This window comes from Lathamus discolor, chromosome Z (genome assembly GCF_037157495.1).
Source record: "Lathamus discolor isolate bLatDis1 chromosome Z, bLatDis1.hap1, whole genome shotgun sequence".
In the NCBI taxonomy this organism is placed as follows: domain Eukaryota; kingdom Metazoa; phylum Chordata; class Aves; order Psittaciformes; family Psittacidae; genus Lathamus; species Lathamus discolor.
Window position 1 is genome coordinate 73,892,427 of NC_088909.1, and position 13,289 is coordinate 73,905,715.

Here is a 13,289-nt window from a genome sequence, read left to right on the forward strand (position 1 = left end):
TCTTATCTGGGGATACTTTAGATACTGGTCCCTATGTCCAGAGAGCATTCCTCCCATCAGCAGCTTTGCCAGAGAACCAGTAAAGCAGGGCAGTGAGAGCAGGTGGGAAGTGACTGAAGGGCGCTGAGAGAATGGGAACAGCAAAAATACCCTCACAAAATACATTCTCCTAATGCCATCCCACAGTTACTTTTGCAAAGTAAACCAGAAGCAAGTATTTTTGTTTTCCCTCCTTGCCTTTCTTTTCTCTTTTCTTGTATTCTTTTCTCTGCACATTCCAAACCATGCTTAACCACATATCTCTGAAGCTGCATTAGATATGTTCATAACCACAAGACACGTATGAAGCATCTGAACAGCTAGACTGACGCTACCTTAAACCAGGAGTTCTTCCGCATCTTCAGGCGTCCCATCCACATATCAGTCAACAGCATCTGTGTGCAAGTATGGGACACAAAAGGCCTCAGCCCCACAGACACTGCTAGTTTTAAGCAAGTTGAGTTGCTCCAGTTTTTTAGTTCATAGGTCAACAACTTCATGGCCATCTGCTCATTTTGTTTGAATGCTTTCTCCAGCACATCTAAGGCAAGTTGACCAAATTCCCTAGAGAAGAAAGGAATTAACAGTTCATACAACAGGGATCCACTGAAACTCAGAATCACTGCTGCACAGAGGTTGGTTTGAGAAGTCCATTAATTAAAATTCAGCTGACAATCTCAATAAGTATGCCTTCTCCCATTTTTCCCATTGTTTTTTCAATGTATCTAGTGAAAAGCAATTTCAGGACTAAACCTAAATATTTAGCCCTGTTCACAAGATTTAGGGTCATCCTGTTTTATGGGGTTTTATTTATTTTGTCATGACCCCATTCAGTGGTCAAAACAGACCCTATGAAGTTCTGTGTATTTCATTCAACATCAGATTCATCACCACTGTGGGCAAACATTGCATGCATTTGCAAAAAGTCTCTTCTTTGACACTGACTCTTTAAACATCTCTGTAAGGAAGACTCAAGGAAGATACACTTTCCTTTAAATTAAGCATTGTAGCTACATACAAAGCAAGACAGCACATCTTATTGTACTCTGAGGCATGATGGCTACAGAGCAAAAAAATACGTCTTTAAGAAGAAAAACTACCAGAAAACACAAAGTGAAACAAAAAACTTTGTCCTGGGTTGAGCAGCAGCAGTCATTTTTCTCCTTCTTAGGAGCTAGTGCAGTGCTGTGTTTTGATCTTTTGGCCTGGGAACAGTGCTGATAACGCCGATGTTTTCAGTTGCTGCTCGAATGTTTGGTCTGGCCAAGGACTTTCTGAGCCTCCTGCTCTGCCAGGGAGGAGGGGAGGCCGGGAGGAAGCAGAGACAGGACACCTGACCCAAACTAGCCAAAGAGGTATTCCATACCACAGCACGTCATGCCCAGGAGGTAACGGGGAGTTACCCCGGAAGGGAGGACTGCAGGGGTTGGAGGAGGTATCAGTTGGTGCTCGGCTGGGGGAAGTGGGGCGAGTTATTGGTGCTCGGCTGGGGGAAGTGGGGCGAGTTATTGGTCAGCTGGTGTTGAGGTGTTGTATTCTTTCCTCTTGTTATTTCCTTTATCATTATTATTATTGGTGGTAGCAGTAGTGATTTGTGTTATACCTTACTTGCTAAACTGTTCTTATCTCAACCCGTGGGAATTGCATTATTTTCGATTCTCCTCTCCGTCCCTCCAGGAGCAGGGGGAGGGCAAGAAGGGGGGGAGTGAGTGGACGAGGTTTGTGGTTGGGTTTAAACCACGACAAACTTTAAGAAAATTCTTGGTCTACTTCATGTTTTATGCACTCAGTTATTTCAGCTTATGTTTTTCTTTAGGTCTTACACTGAGCAGGATTTAAGCACTAATTTTAGTTGGCTTATTACCACACGGTACAGGTTTGAAAAGTCCAACGCATATGTGCCATATGGCTTTTTAGCAAGTTGAACTGGAAGGGAAGCTATAAGGGAAATCTCAGTCTTCGACCTGACCATTTACCAGACAGTAAAGCATGCATTACTCACATAGTTTAGTTTTCAAATAAACAACTAGGTAACATGCTAATAGCTTTCCTTTAACTCTTGACCAGACTGATACATTATATAATATGACTAGCATGCATCTGAAAGTATTTCTTTCACACCCGATAGTCCACAGTACCACTAACCTTACAAACTCTTAGTGGATTACAAAAATAACTAACCATTCTAAGCACTGCAGATAATTAACTGAAGCAAAAGGAGAAGTCATACTTTGAATACTTCTTGAGTTCTTCTGAAGTGTCATCCACCATGTTGCTCTGTTTAGCTTCACGCGCCATCGCTCTGTAGAGTTTACAAGCCACAACGGCTTTGACCATGGCTTCCTCTCCATGCTGCCAGAAGAACATTGCCATCTTCTGCCTTTTCATTAATACTGCCCAAACCAGGAGGTCATTATAGGGGTATATAAAGCCAGATGACTCATAGCTCTCTGCAAAGCTTATACCCTCTTTTGATTTCTTCTTACACTTATGGAAAGCAGTGGTTCTTTCCTATAAATTTGTTTTTCAAAAAAAGAGAATCTCAGTGAATGGCTGAACTTCAGATTCATGAAAATAAAAATGCATGCAAGTTTGAATTACAAGGATCAAACCACTTGATCATTATATATGTTTAAGTCATAAACCACAGCTATGATCACATTCAGATTACAAATGCTAAGCTGGTAACATTAGTGGAGAGAAAACACTCCTTGCTCTGTACCCATGTCATATACAGCCTTCCCTTCCACAGTGTTGGGAAGTCTCCAAACCCCATGATACTAAGATTCACTTCACTCTTTTCTCGTACTTTTGTCACGATAGAAGAAAAAGCTATCAGTAGATCGAAATATACACAATGGACCATGAAGTATGTGTAGTGACCTCATAGCAGACCTTCAGCCATAGCTGAATGAGGCCTACAAGGATGCTGGAGAAGGACTCTTCACCAGGCACTGCAGGACAAGGGGTAATGGGTTTAAATTTAAACAGGGGATGTTCAGGTTAGGCATAAGGAAGAAGTTCTTTACTGTGAGGGTGGTAAGGCACTGGAATGGACTGCCCAGGGAAGTTGTGAATGCTCCATCCCTGGTGGTGTTCAAGGTCAGGCTGGACAGAGCCTTGGGCAACATGGACTAGAGTGAGGCATCCCTGCCCATGGCAGGGGGCTTCGAACTAGATGATCTTAAGGTCCTTCCCAACCCCAACCATTCTATGATTCTGTAACTTGCCATTCTTAAAGATGATTTTTACTGCCTTCCATATTTGCAATGTAAACTTGCTATATATTCATGTCTGGATATTTCTCCATTAAAGGTAAAAAAAAAAATCCTGTTGATATAAGTGAGATACCTCAGTGCTATAATGGGTTCATTTGGCTCACACTAATTCCAATGCAGCCATTTCAATTCATTCTACTTTGTTTCATCTGTCAGATATTTTTATGTGGCCATCTTTGCTCTTTTGTTATTATTTCTCTGAAAGAAAATATTCTGTCATGATTTTCCAGATACAGAATCATAGAATCACCTAGGTTGGAAGAGACCTTTAAGCTCATCAAGTTCAACCAATTACCCCAGCACTGCCAAGACCACCACTAAACCATGTCACTGAGGACCTCATCTACACGGTTTCTGAACACTTCCAGGTACAGCGATTCCACTACCTCCCTGGGAAGCCTGATCACGCTTTCTGTGAAAGCATTTTTCCTAATATCCAATCTAAACCTTCCCTGGTGCAGCAAGCTTACTGTAACACTTTAATAAGCAACCATGAGAAAACATCAGGAAAGTCAGAGAATTCCTACCATTGCTTCCAAATAAGAAGAGTTTTCACACATGCTTGATGTTCAGAAATAAGGTAATACTACATTTCAGTGAACAAAAGCCCTTAGAAACAAATGGATGGAAGTTAAACAGAATCACAAGGGGCATCAGTTTGACATCCACAATAAAATTGCAAGACATACTTCATGAACAGTGAACAGTAAAACGTTGCTTTCACTGGAATTTAAGTAGAATCATGGCAACTAACAGCCTGACCAGCATATGTCTAAAATCTCTCAAAAAAATTATTAGCAGCCTAAAACATAATAAGCAAAGTCTAGAATACAAAATTATATTACCTTGTATTTGTAAGGCTGTGCTGTTCTGAAGAACTGAGAATGCAAAGTACTTTCAGCAGATCCCATTCTGCTACCCGACTGATTACTCTGATGAAACGAATGAGACAGGCTCTGGGAAAAGCTGGAAAGCACTCTCTATATCCGAAGGCATACCATAAAACACAAGGAAAGAAATGCAAATTAGAGATTAAGTTTGCTTGTACTTATCTCTGACTGCAATGGTGTCTGTAGGAACTGATGTTATTCAAAGACTAGTGAGTCAGCAGTAGCTGTAACTACCACTGCAGATTACACCATCAAGGAAAAAAATACAGTTTCATATCTAATTTTTAAAATATGTATTTTTCTGAATCTCTGAACTCAAAATACTGATTTCCCTAATAGCATCTACCAATTACAACAACACAGCTTGCACCAGGTTGGAATCATCCAACCTGGAAGGTCTTCAAAATGCCTACCATAAAAAGTGCCAGAAGTCCTCTAAAGACAGAAGTTCTCTGAACTTTTTGCTGAACATTTCCTCTGAAGAACAGCATGTCTACCATCCCTGGGCATTTTGTTCAGTGTTGACTCAGAGGGAAGGATTTTAAGAGTTAAATCACTAATACTCTTCCCTGCGGTTCCTAGTTATATGATCATGTTATATGACCTTAACCCATCCCTGTTAAGATCTTACTTCATGAGGATACAGTGAAGAACTTCACAACTTCTCAAATATCTCTTTTTAAGCATCGCATTAAGCTGGTGACACACAGAAAGCTCTGTTTCTATGTTTCTATTCACTTCAAGGAACAGTTTTCATTATTTCTTCTCATTTTCTCTGATCCCCCTGAAGTTCTATTAGTCATGAAAGCAGTACATGGGGATATGAGGGTTTTGTTGTTTGTTTTTCAACATATGGAAGTACTTCAGTCAAAGCCCAGCTCTGCTTTGACAACTGAAGAGAATTCTTACACAATAAATCAGCTCCCTCTGTGATGCTGGCAATGTTACTCAGCTAATTTATTGAGAAATTTAAGCTGTTTTCAAGTTACTGGTTTTGGAAAGTCGACGGGGAAAAGTAAAGTGCTAGTATATTTGCATACTGTTGTTCTGAGGCAGTTTGTCTGTTTGTAGAGGTGATGCTACTGATATGCAGGCATGGGACAATGCTATGCCATAATGTGAAACACTTAAGCAGCTAGAAGGTGCTTAAGGCGCACGTCCAAGCACAATCCCTCTGCCTGCACAAAGCCACTGCATCATGGAAGCAGCCTGGCACACCCAGCATGAGGCTCCCCCTGTAATGACCAGTGTATAACAGAAAAATCTCTGCCAGGCAAACAAAGCTGAATGGCCCAGGCAGGAAGATGCAGCACATGCACTGAGCTGCTTCTAAAAGGCAAGAGCTTTGCTCAAAAGTAGGGTCAGGGTTCTTCATGTTGCTCTTCACTATGCTATGCTGGCATGCTCTAAGTCTAGCCCAATGCCTGTTGAATTCACTATTTCTGTGACATGATTCAAGCTGCAAGACCAGAAACATGCAACTGCTTTGTAAAAGGGAAAAAGGTGGTTGGATCAGCCTTGCTGATATTTACTGATGGATGACAGACCAAGAACACAACCTGGCTACCAGTCACAAAGGTAAATTTGCTGACCTAATAGTTAATTTAACAATCACCAGTGGTCTTGGGGGGCAGGGAGTAGTTTGGGGAGCGACTGCCTGTTTTATTTGCAACCTCTCCACAGCTGGCAAAGAGATTAATGAGACAGACAAGCATCATCTGAAGACATGACCCATAATGACAACCTGAGCTAGCTCTTGACTTTTCTTGGTGAACACTGGTAGGCATTTCACAGAATTTACCTTGTGTTTTCTGTAGAGGTCATTGTAAAGAATTCGGAAATGCTTCCTTGTGTAGCTGCTCCGGTAAGCTCCACCAAGGAGGTATTCTATCACCAGCCCAATATCAATCAGTGATATCTTGTAATCCAAAGAAAGAGTATTCTGAAACACCAAATGTCACACACATTTCATGATGCTATTACGTGCATCATTCAACCATGTCAAAGCCCTACTACTATGAGAGGAGTCTAGAAAAAGATGCAGCTGAGAGCTTCTGCCTCTGACAGGGAAGTGTACACATTCATTAGGCATATGAAACTCCCCTAGGAGGGAGAATACAGGCACGTCCACATTTTCAGCCTGAAAAGTGTGACATCTATAGCTCACTGCATCCCCATAGCATAGGGATGTATACTGCAGTGTTCACAAGATTGGCTGCGTTCAACAGGTAATCGTTCTTCAGGTTAATTGCCAACAGCCAGAGATACTGATAAAAATCTTCTTATAACAAGAGAAAACTACCATGGCATGATTTGCTCATTAAACTAGTTCCATAATTAAAAATTAAGAAGTGGCTGAAGCATGTATTTGATGTTGTAGAGTAATTCCCAGAAACTGGTAATCTCTTGAAGAGGCTCAAGATTGTCATGACAAAAAGGACAGCAGTTGCATGTGTATTAGTTACACCTTCTGAGTCTCTTGCTTCTGTTTAAAGCACCATTTCTCAGTTTACCTCCACTGTTCTTCCAAGATACAAGGCTTGTAACAAATTCTTGAAAAACAGATTATCTTCCATGCAGATTTTAATGATCATTGGTAAAACCTTAAACCACAACTCTTGGAAGTGAAAAATAGGCCTGTACATAGATGCGATCAGAGGCGATATGTATTCCTGACAGTGTATGTCTTTCAGACTGTGAAAAGTCATTTTCTTCATTAGACTGAGGTTTTTTTCAGTAGACTAGCAGCAAGCCTCAGTACAGTCAGCTAAGGCCACCCAGCCCTGGGAACAGAAGGCACCAACAGGCTGAGCACACTGGGGCAAAAGCAAGTCTCACAGGACAGAGCTTGTCAGCTCTGTCATTGAGAATTAGGGAAGTATTTCTGACAATCTATACTTACAGATACTTCGCTTCACTAAGAAGCATTTTTTTTTTATGCTATCAGGGAAAACCGCCATGTATCTCCATTCAAAAGTAGCAGCAGCAAAGCTGGTGACACTAATGGAGAAAATTTTCTGAAATCCACGATCACATCACTCTGCTGACTGTCCTGGCTACTGTGTTACCATATTTAATAAGACTGCAACTGCATAGCCCATCCACAGAACACTTATTCATACTTCCAGTAGCTCAGGTGAAAAAGGCTTTTCAGCCTGTTTCCAGGTCCCACGTGAGTTTAGCTTACCCAACAGCAAAGTATTGAAATTGTGCACCCATTTTCCATGTAAATTCCACTACTCCAATTCAAGTGCCAAAAGCTTCCCTTTTTAGATCACAACCCAAGTTTTCCTATAGTGTCCTGAGATGTAACCAGGCCACAGGGTTTAGGAGAGGGGTCATATCAAGGAGGAAATCACTTCAGTATCAGTGAGAAAGACATATTTCTCAGCCTGGAAAAGTTCAATGCATTTTCTACACTGACATCTTCCAGATCTATCATATAAGACCTCAGATATGCTCATCGGTATGAGAAAATACAGAAAATAGCTTACTATGGAGATCAGAATACCCTACACCTATCTACCAAGCCACCAATGAGACTGACATGAAAGTCACCCACAATAAGAAAAGTAGTACTAGAAATCCCACTACTTGAAACCACAGTCTGCCAACAGTCAGATTTATAACTGTGTTTTATCTTAACATTCATACCCAGGAAAGAATTATCCAATTAATCTAGTTTTGGATTTAGACATCTCCTGCAGTGGAGACTGGATGCAAAAAGAACAGCTCATCCCTTCCTAATCAGCTCTGTGAGGTGAAACAGACAACAGAAACACAAAATAAATTAACTGTGTAGCTAAATAACAAGGCTGCTACTAAATTACTAATGGAGGCAATGCTCCATGCCATAGTCATCCACTGCCACCTTCTGTTCTCCTAGGCAATGCAGCACATTAAAATAATACAGTATTTTGTCACAGTATCTTTTTGTTACTGCTCAACAAGGAAATACATTTCTAGCTTTGGCAAAAAAAAAAGCTTAAAGGCATGAGCATAATTACTGCACTAATTCACTATGTGTTTTTTACAATCAATTCATAATGTCACTTTAGTAACTTCAGAAAGAGAATCTGATCTACACAAACTGCCTGGTTTTCAAATTAAGGTATAGGAAGGACCCTTTGGAGCATTCAGTAGTGGTATGATAGTTAATTGCTTAGGGGGATCAGTGGGATGAAAATAAAACCGTTTAGTAGATACAGAAGCGTAGTAATGAACCCGTCACTTCTATTTCTAAAATTCGCCTGTATTACTTAGTAGTAGTGTGCCCATGGACACTGATGTTCTAACATATCATTTTGCTCCCCCGAATTTCCTGTGTCTATTACCTGTTTCACATCTCGAACTAGGTGATGCAAAAGTAGGTTTGATGGTCCTTGCTTCTGTGGTGTGAAAAGACAGTAAACAAACATCGTTGTACATTAGAATATCAATACAGTAAAATAAAGCAGCTAAAAGATCTTCAGAGTAAGTTCCTGTGATTCAAACTCTTCCCACAAACCTCTTCAAAAGCTTTTCAACACTAATCTGCAACACCTCTACTATCTTAAATCTTGACATATTCTACAGAGAAGTTGGTATCACTTTGCCTAAACAACAAAGCAAGATAAGCATGTATCACACACCAGATTAAAATCATGTTTCTCATGAGCCTCAGGTGAGTACTCAGTCTAGTTCATGTCAAAGAATTTAAAATAAGAAGCTGTGACACCAATCAAAAAATCCAACATTATAATAAGAAATGTTCAAAACCCATTAATTTTTTTTTTCTTAAAAATGTGGCCTAATTATCAAGTCTCCTAGGCAAAACAGCATGCTTTCTAGGCATTCTTACCTGAAATTGTACATGGTTTTCAAATACTCACTGTATTGTAGAGTTCCTCCAAACGAGATATGGTAAGAAAACGGTGCATGTTCACTCCATGCTCTATTAACAACTTAACAAAATCCACACGGTCCATCACTAAAGCATCCAGCATTGCCTGTTCCAAGGCACCAACCTCCACAAGGACAGAGATGAAGGAGAAGCTTAGAAAATTATTATCTTACTTTGGAAATCAATAAAACATTCCTGAACAGCCTGATTTGTCTTTACATATATTTAAAGTGCACAGTACAAAAGGAAAACATGCTTGAGGAATCATCAGTGTAAAAAATCCACGAGAGTGGGAGTAAAACTGAGTCTCCATAAACCCAATGTCTGCAGAGACTTCTACAAATCTAACTTTACAACCAGACTCTGATAACACATTCCCTACTCTTTAATTCACTTCAGAAGCTAATGTATGATAATGAAGCAGGCGGAGGGAAGCTTTTCTTTTTTGATATATGACAAAAGCCATTTCAAGGTGCTGTATTTCAAGATCTCTCTGTAGAACTCGAAGTTCTTTGAAACAGACTTCTTTTCAAATCTGACAGAGAATCTGCATTAGGATAAACTCTCAAAGACACCACAAAGCAGAGCTCTACCTACAACAGTGTCCAAATGGTGAAAGAATGGCACTTCGACAGAGCTCAGCAGGATTTCTACATGCAAAATAGCAAAGGAATTGAACATAGGAGACTCATATGAATCCACAGAAGGAATTTTTACAGAACACATATGAACAGAAAATGCAGTGGGGTGAGCAGAATGAGGATGCTGGCATACAAATCTGACAGGTATGGAGCAGGTGCTAGTGCTAACCTGGCACCTGAAGGAAGTCCATTCCACGTATATATTTCTATTTGGTGAAAATAATGTTAAAACATGACCAATAAATGTTACAGAATTGTCTCATGTGAAAACTTGTGCACTCTTCCTGAATTATCAGTGTTTCTTCCAGAAATATTTCAAAGTGACCACTCTTGTATTAAATTTCCTCCAGCAGTCATTCCTTGCACAGCCATCTGGTAACTACTAGGGTGACATTATTTGTTATAAAGTCTGTTTGAGACTGAGCTGACATTTACGCAGAAACATGGCTACAGCTGCTTATAGTCTTCACCTTCTGAACATTTAGGACCAGAGTTCTAAAAAGAAATGCCCACAAACTATATAAATGTACATGTTTCCCTAAAACACTCAGGCAGAAAAATGCTAATACTGCACAAACACCACCTAAAAAATTGGTTCTTAAATATTTAACTCAAAATCTAAACACAAAACCAAAATAACTACACACAAACTGCAGACCCTGACAATTGCAGGTCTGGCAGATCCTCTCAGTCAGATGGGTACTCCTCTTTTCAAGAAGCCAACTAAGCCAAAATCAAATTTTAAAACTGCGCTCTTCATTTTTTTTTTCCCCCTCTTCTTTACAATGCATGAAGAAAACACTGTTATTAAGACCTTTTCTCCTGTTTAGTGAAAAGAAAAACTTTCAGGAATATGTAACATTCTAATTTTTGCTTGGAGAAGCAGCAAGTGATATGAAACCTGTTTATTACGAGATCTTTACACGTTACTTGAAGGAGAGAACATATTCATTACTTGACAATAACTTTTCACTCAAAATGGTGCTGAACTATTGCACTGAAATAGATGTGAACAGGTACACATATCTTTTTCAAACTTATCAGAAGCACAGGAGCTTGGGAGTATGGGGATTGCCAGTCAATCTGTAAGGCCAGTGGATGATCAAGGTATAAAAGAAACACGCATGGAGACAAGGGTATTGCAGAAATCGTAAATTAATTCATTGCCTCACCACTCACTACAGAACATGTTAGGAAAGGTCCTACATGAAAGCTGTTCTTTATGGCAGACAAATCTGAGGAACTGTGTCAAATTGAAGTGTAGTAGAAAAGATAACAGAAGCCATCCATAAAGTGGTAGCAAATTGTCAAAACCAGGTGGTATTCACCTAAGAGTTCCTAGGGAACTGAAGTATAGCTGAAATCTGCCCTTCTAACAGCAGAATGGAGGATGGTAGAAAACATGCCAATTGTAAAAAGGAGAAAGAAGTGTACAAGTTGTTAAAGTATGGCATATCAATAAAATTAGAACTTTGGACAAATATAATAAAACTATAATATAGAACAGCAGTAATAGCAACATGGGTAAATACAGTAGAGTAAGAGGAAGCAAGGCTATTACTTTGTAGAATGAAATCAGAACTCTACCAAAATTTTGGCAGGGACAATGAGGATAAGCCTGTCCAACTGATACAGTAAGTTTGCATCCCCACAAAAGCTTTCGATGATGGTTTTCTTGACAGACTTCCAAGCAAATTAAGCTGTCATAAGGCAAAGGTCTCCCAACTGTTCAATAATGGATAAAATTATAGGGAAGGACAATATTAATAGTGGTGAGAGACCAGGAAGATTACACATATTGACTAATGATTCAATAATATTTGCTGATGATACAAAAATACTCATCATAATAAAACTGATTCTGAAGTGCAGAAAAATCTCATAATACGGGCTAACCAGCCAAAAAAGCAGGTGATATTCAAGACTGGTGAATGTGAAATAACATGTATTTGGGAAACAACCCTACCTGCATGTCGGTCTTGAAATAACTCAGAAAAAATGTCAGTGTATCCGACAGTATCTTCCAAAAGCATAAGTATATATACTATATGGTATATATAAGTGTATACAGTATATATACTATATATTACATATACACTATTGTATATGTAGTATATATAGTATATATAAGTATATATGGTATATAGTACAAATAAGCAGTGTATATTGACAGTATCTTCCAAAAGCGTAAATACAAGTTGAATGTACATTGGAAACAAGTGAAAAGGTCACATAGACTATTAGGATCTATACTTAGATGAATACAGAATAATCTATAAAATATTAGTATTTCACTAAGTATCTTTGTGAATAACCCTTTGTCTTGAATACTGAGTACAGTGCTGGTTTGCCTATCCCAAAATATTTTTTTAAGGCCTTAAAAAAAGTACACAGAAGAACAAAGGCTGTCAGAAATATGGAAAAACTGAACGCTGAACAGATAATCACCTTGGAAAAGGCAGGAGAAGTGGGAAGACAACAACTATGCAGTAGTTCTCTAAAATCTACTGTGTTAAAGATGCCGGGACTAGGAAACTATTATTTTCCATAAACAAGTGCCACATCTACACATCTTCTAAATACCTTCAGGAACGGCAACTCAACCACTTCCCAGGGAAGCCTGTTCTAATGCTTGATCACCCTTTCAGTGAAGAAATTTTTCCTAATATCCAATCTGAATCTCTCCTGGTGCAGCTTGAGGCCATTGCCTCTTGTCCTATCATCTGGGAGAAGAGACCGATACCCACCTCACTACAAACTACTTTCAGGTATTTGTAGAGAGTGGTACAGTTTCCCCTGAGCCTCCACCAAGGAACAGAAGGCATCAAACTAAAATACAGCCACCCAAATTTAACACTCTCAGTTTAAGCTCTCTTTACCTGTCTTTAACACTATTTCCCACAGCATTCTCCTGGAGAAACTGGCTGCTCATGGCTTGGACAGGCATACTCTTCACTGTGCAAAAAACTGGCTGGGTTGTCCAGCTCAAAGAGTTGTGGTGAGCGGAGTTAAATCCAGTTGGCAGATGCTCAAAAATGGTGCTCCCCAGGGTTCCCTATTGAGGCCGGTTCTGTTTAATATCTTTATCAACGATCTGGACAAAGCAATCAAATGCACCCTAGTAAGGTTGCAGATGACACCATGTTGGGTTGCCTTGACCTGCCTGAGGGAAGGCAGGCTCTGCAGAGGGATCTGGAAAGACTGAACCAGTGGACCAAGGCCAGTCATATGAGGTTCAAGAAGGCAAAGTGCTGGGTCCTGTACTTGGATCACAACCCCATGTAATACTACAGGCCTGGGGAAGAGCGGCTGGAAAGCTGCTTGGTGGAAAAGGACCTGGAGCTGCTGATTGACAGAGCTGAACATGAGCCAGCTTGTGCCCAGGCAGTCAAGAAAGCCAATGGTATCATGGCCTGTATCTGAAATAGGACGGCCAGCAGGGCCAGGGAAGTTATTGTCCCTTTGTACTATGTACTGGTGAGACCACACCTCCAACACTGCAGTCAGTTTTGGGCTCTGTGCTACAGTGAAGACATATAGGTGCTGTAGCTCAATCAAA

At 39.9% G+C, this 13,289-nt stretch overlaps 1 protein-coding gene across 1 annotated transcript in view; it reads right to left on the reverse strand.

Annotated features, from left to right (window-relative positions):
* Nucleotides 1-13,289, reverse strand: part of TRPM6 (transient receptor potential cation channel subfamily M member 6) — an 86,975-nt gene that overhangs the window by 43,537 nt on the left and 30,149 nt on the right. The window contains exons 12-17 of the mRNA XM_065662398.1: nt 9,079-9,213; nt 8,542-8,595; nt 6,009-6,149; nt 4,163-4,273; nt 2,270-2,550; nt 375-603 (exon numbers count right to left, since the gene is read on the reverse strand). Coding sequence (XP_065518470.1) covers nt 375-603; nt 2,270-2,550; nt 4,163-4,273; nt 6,009-6,149; nt 8,542-8,595; nt 9,079-9,213 — 951 coding nt within the window. The remainder of the gene's footprint in view (nt 1-374; nt 604-2,269; nt 2,551-4,162; nt 4,274-6,008; nt 6,150-8,541; nt 8,596-9,078; nt 9,214-13,289) is intronic.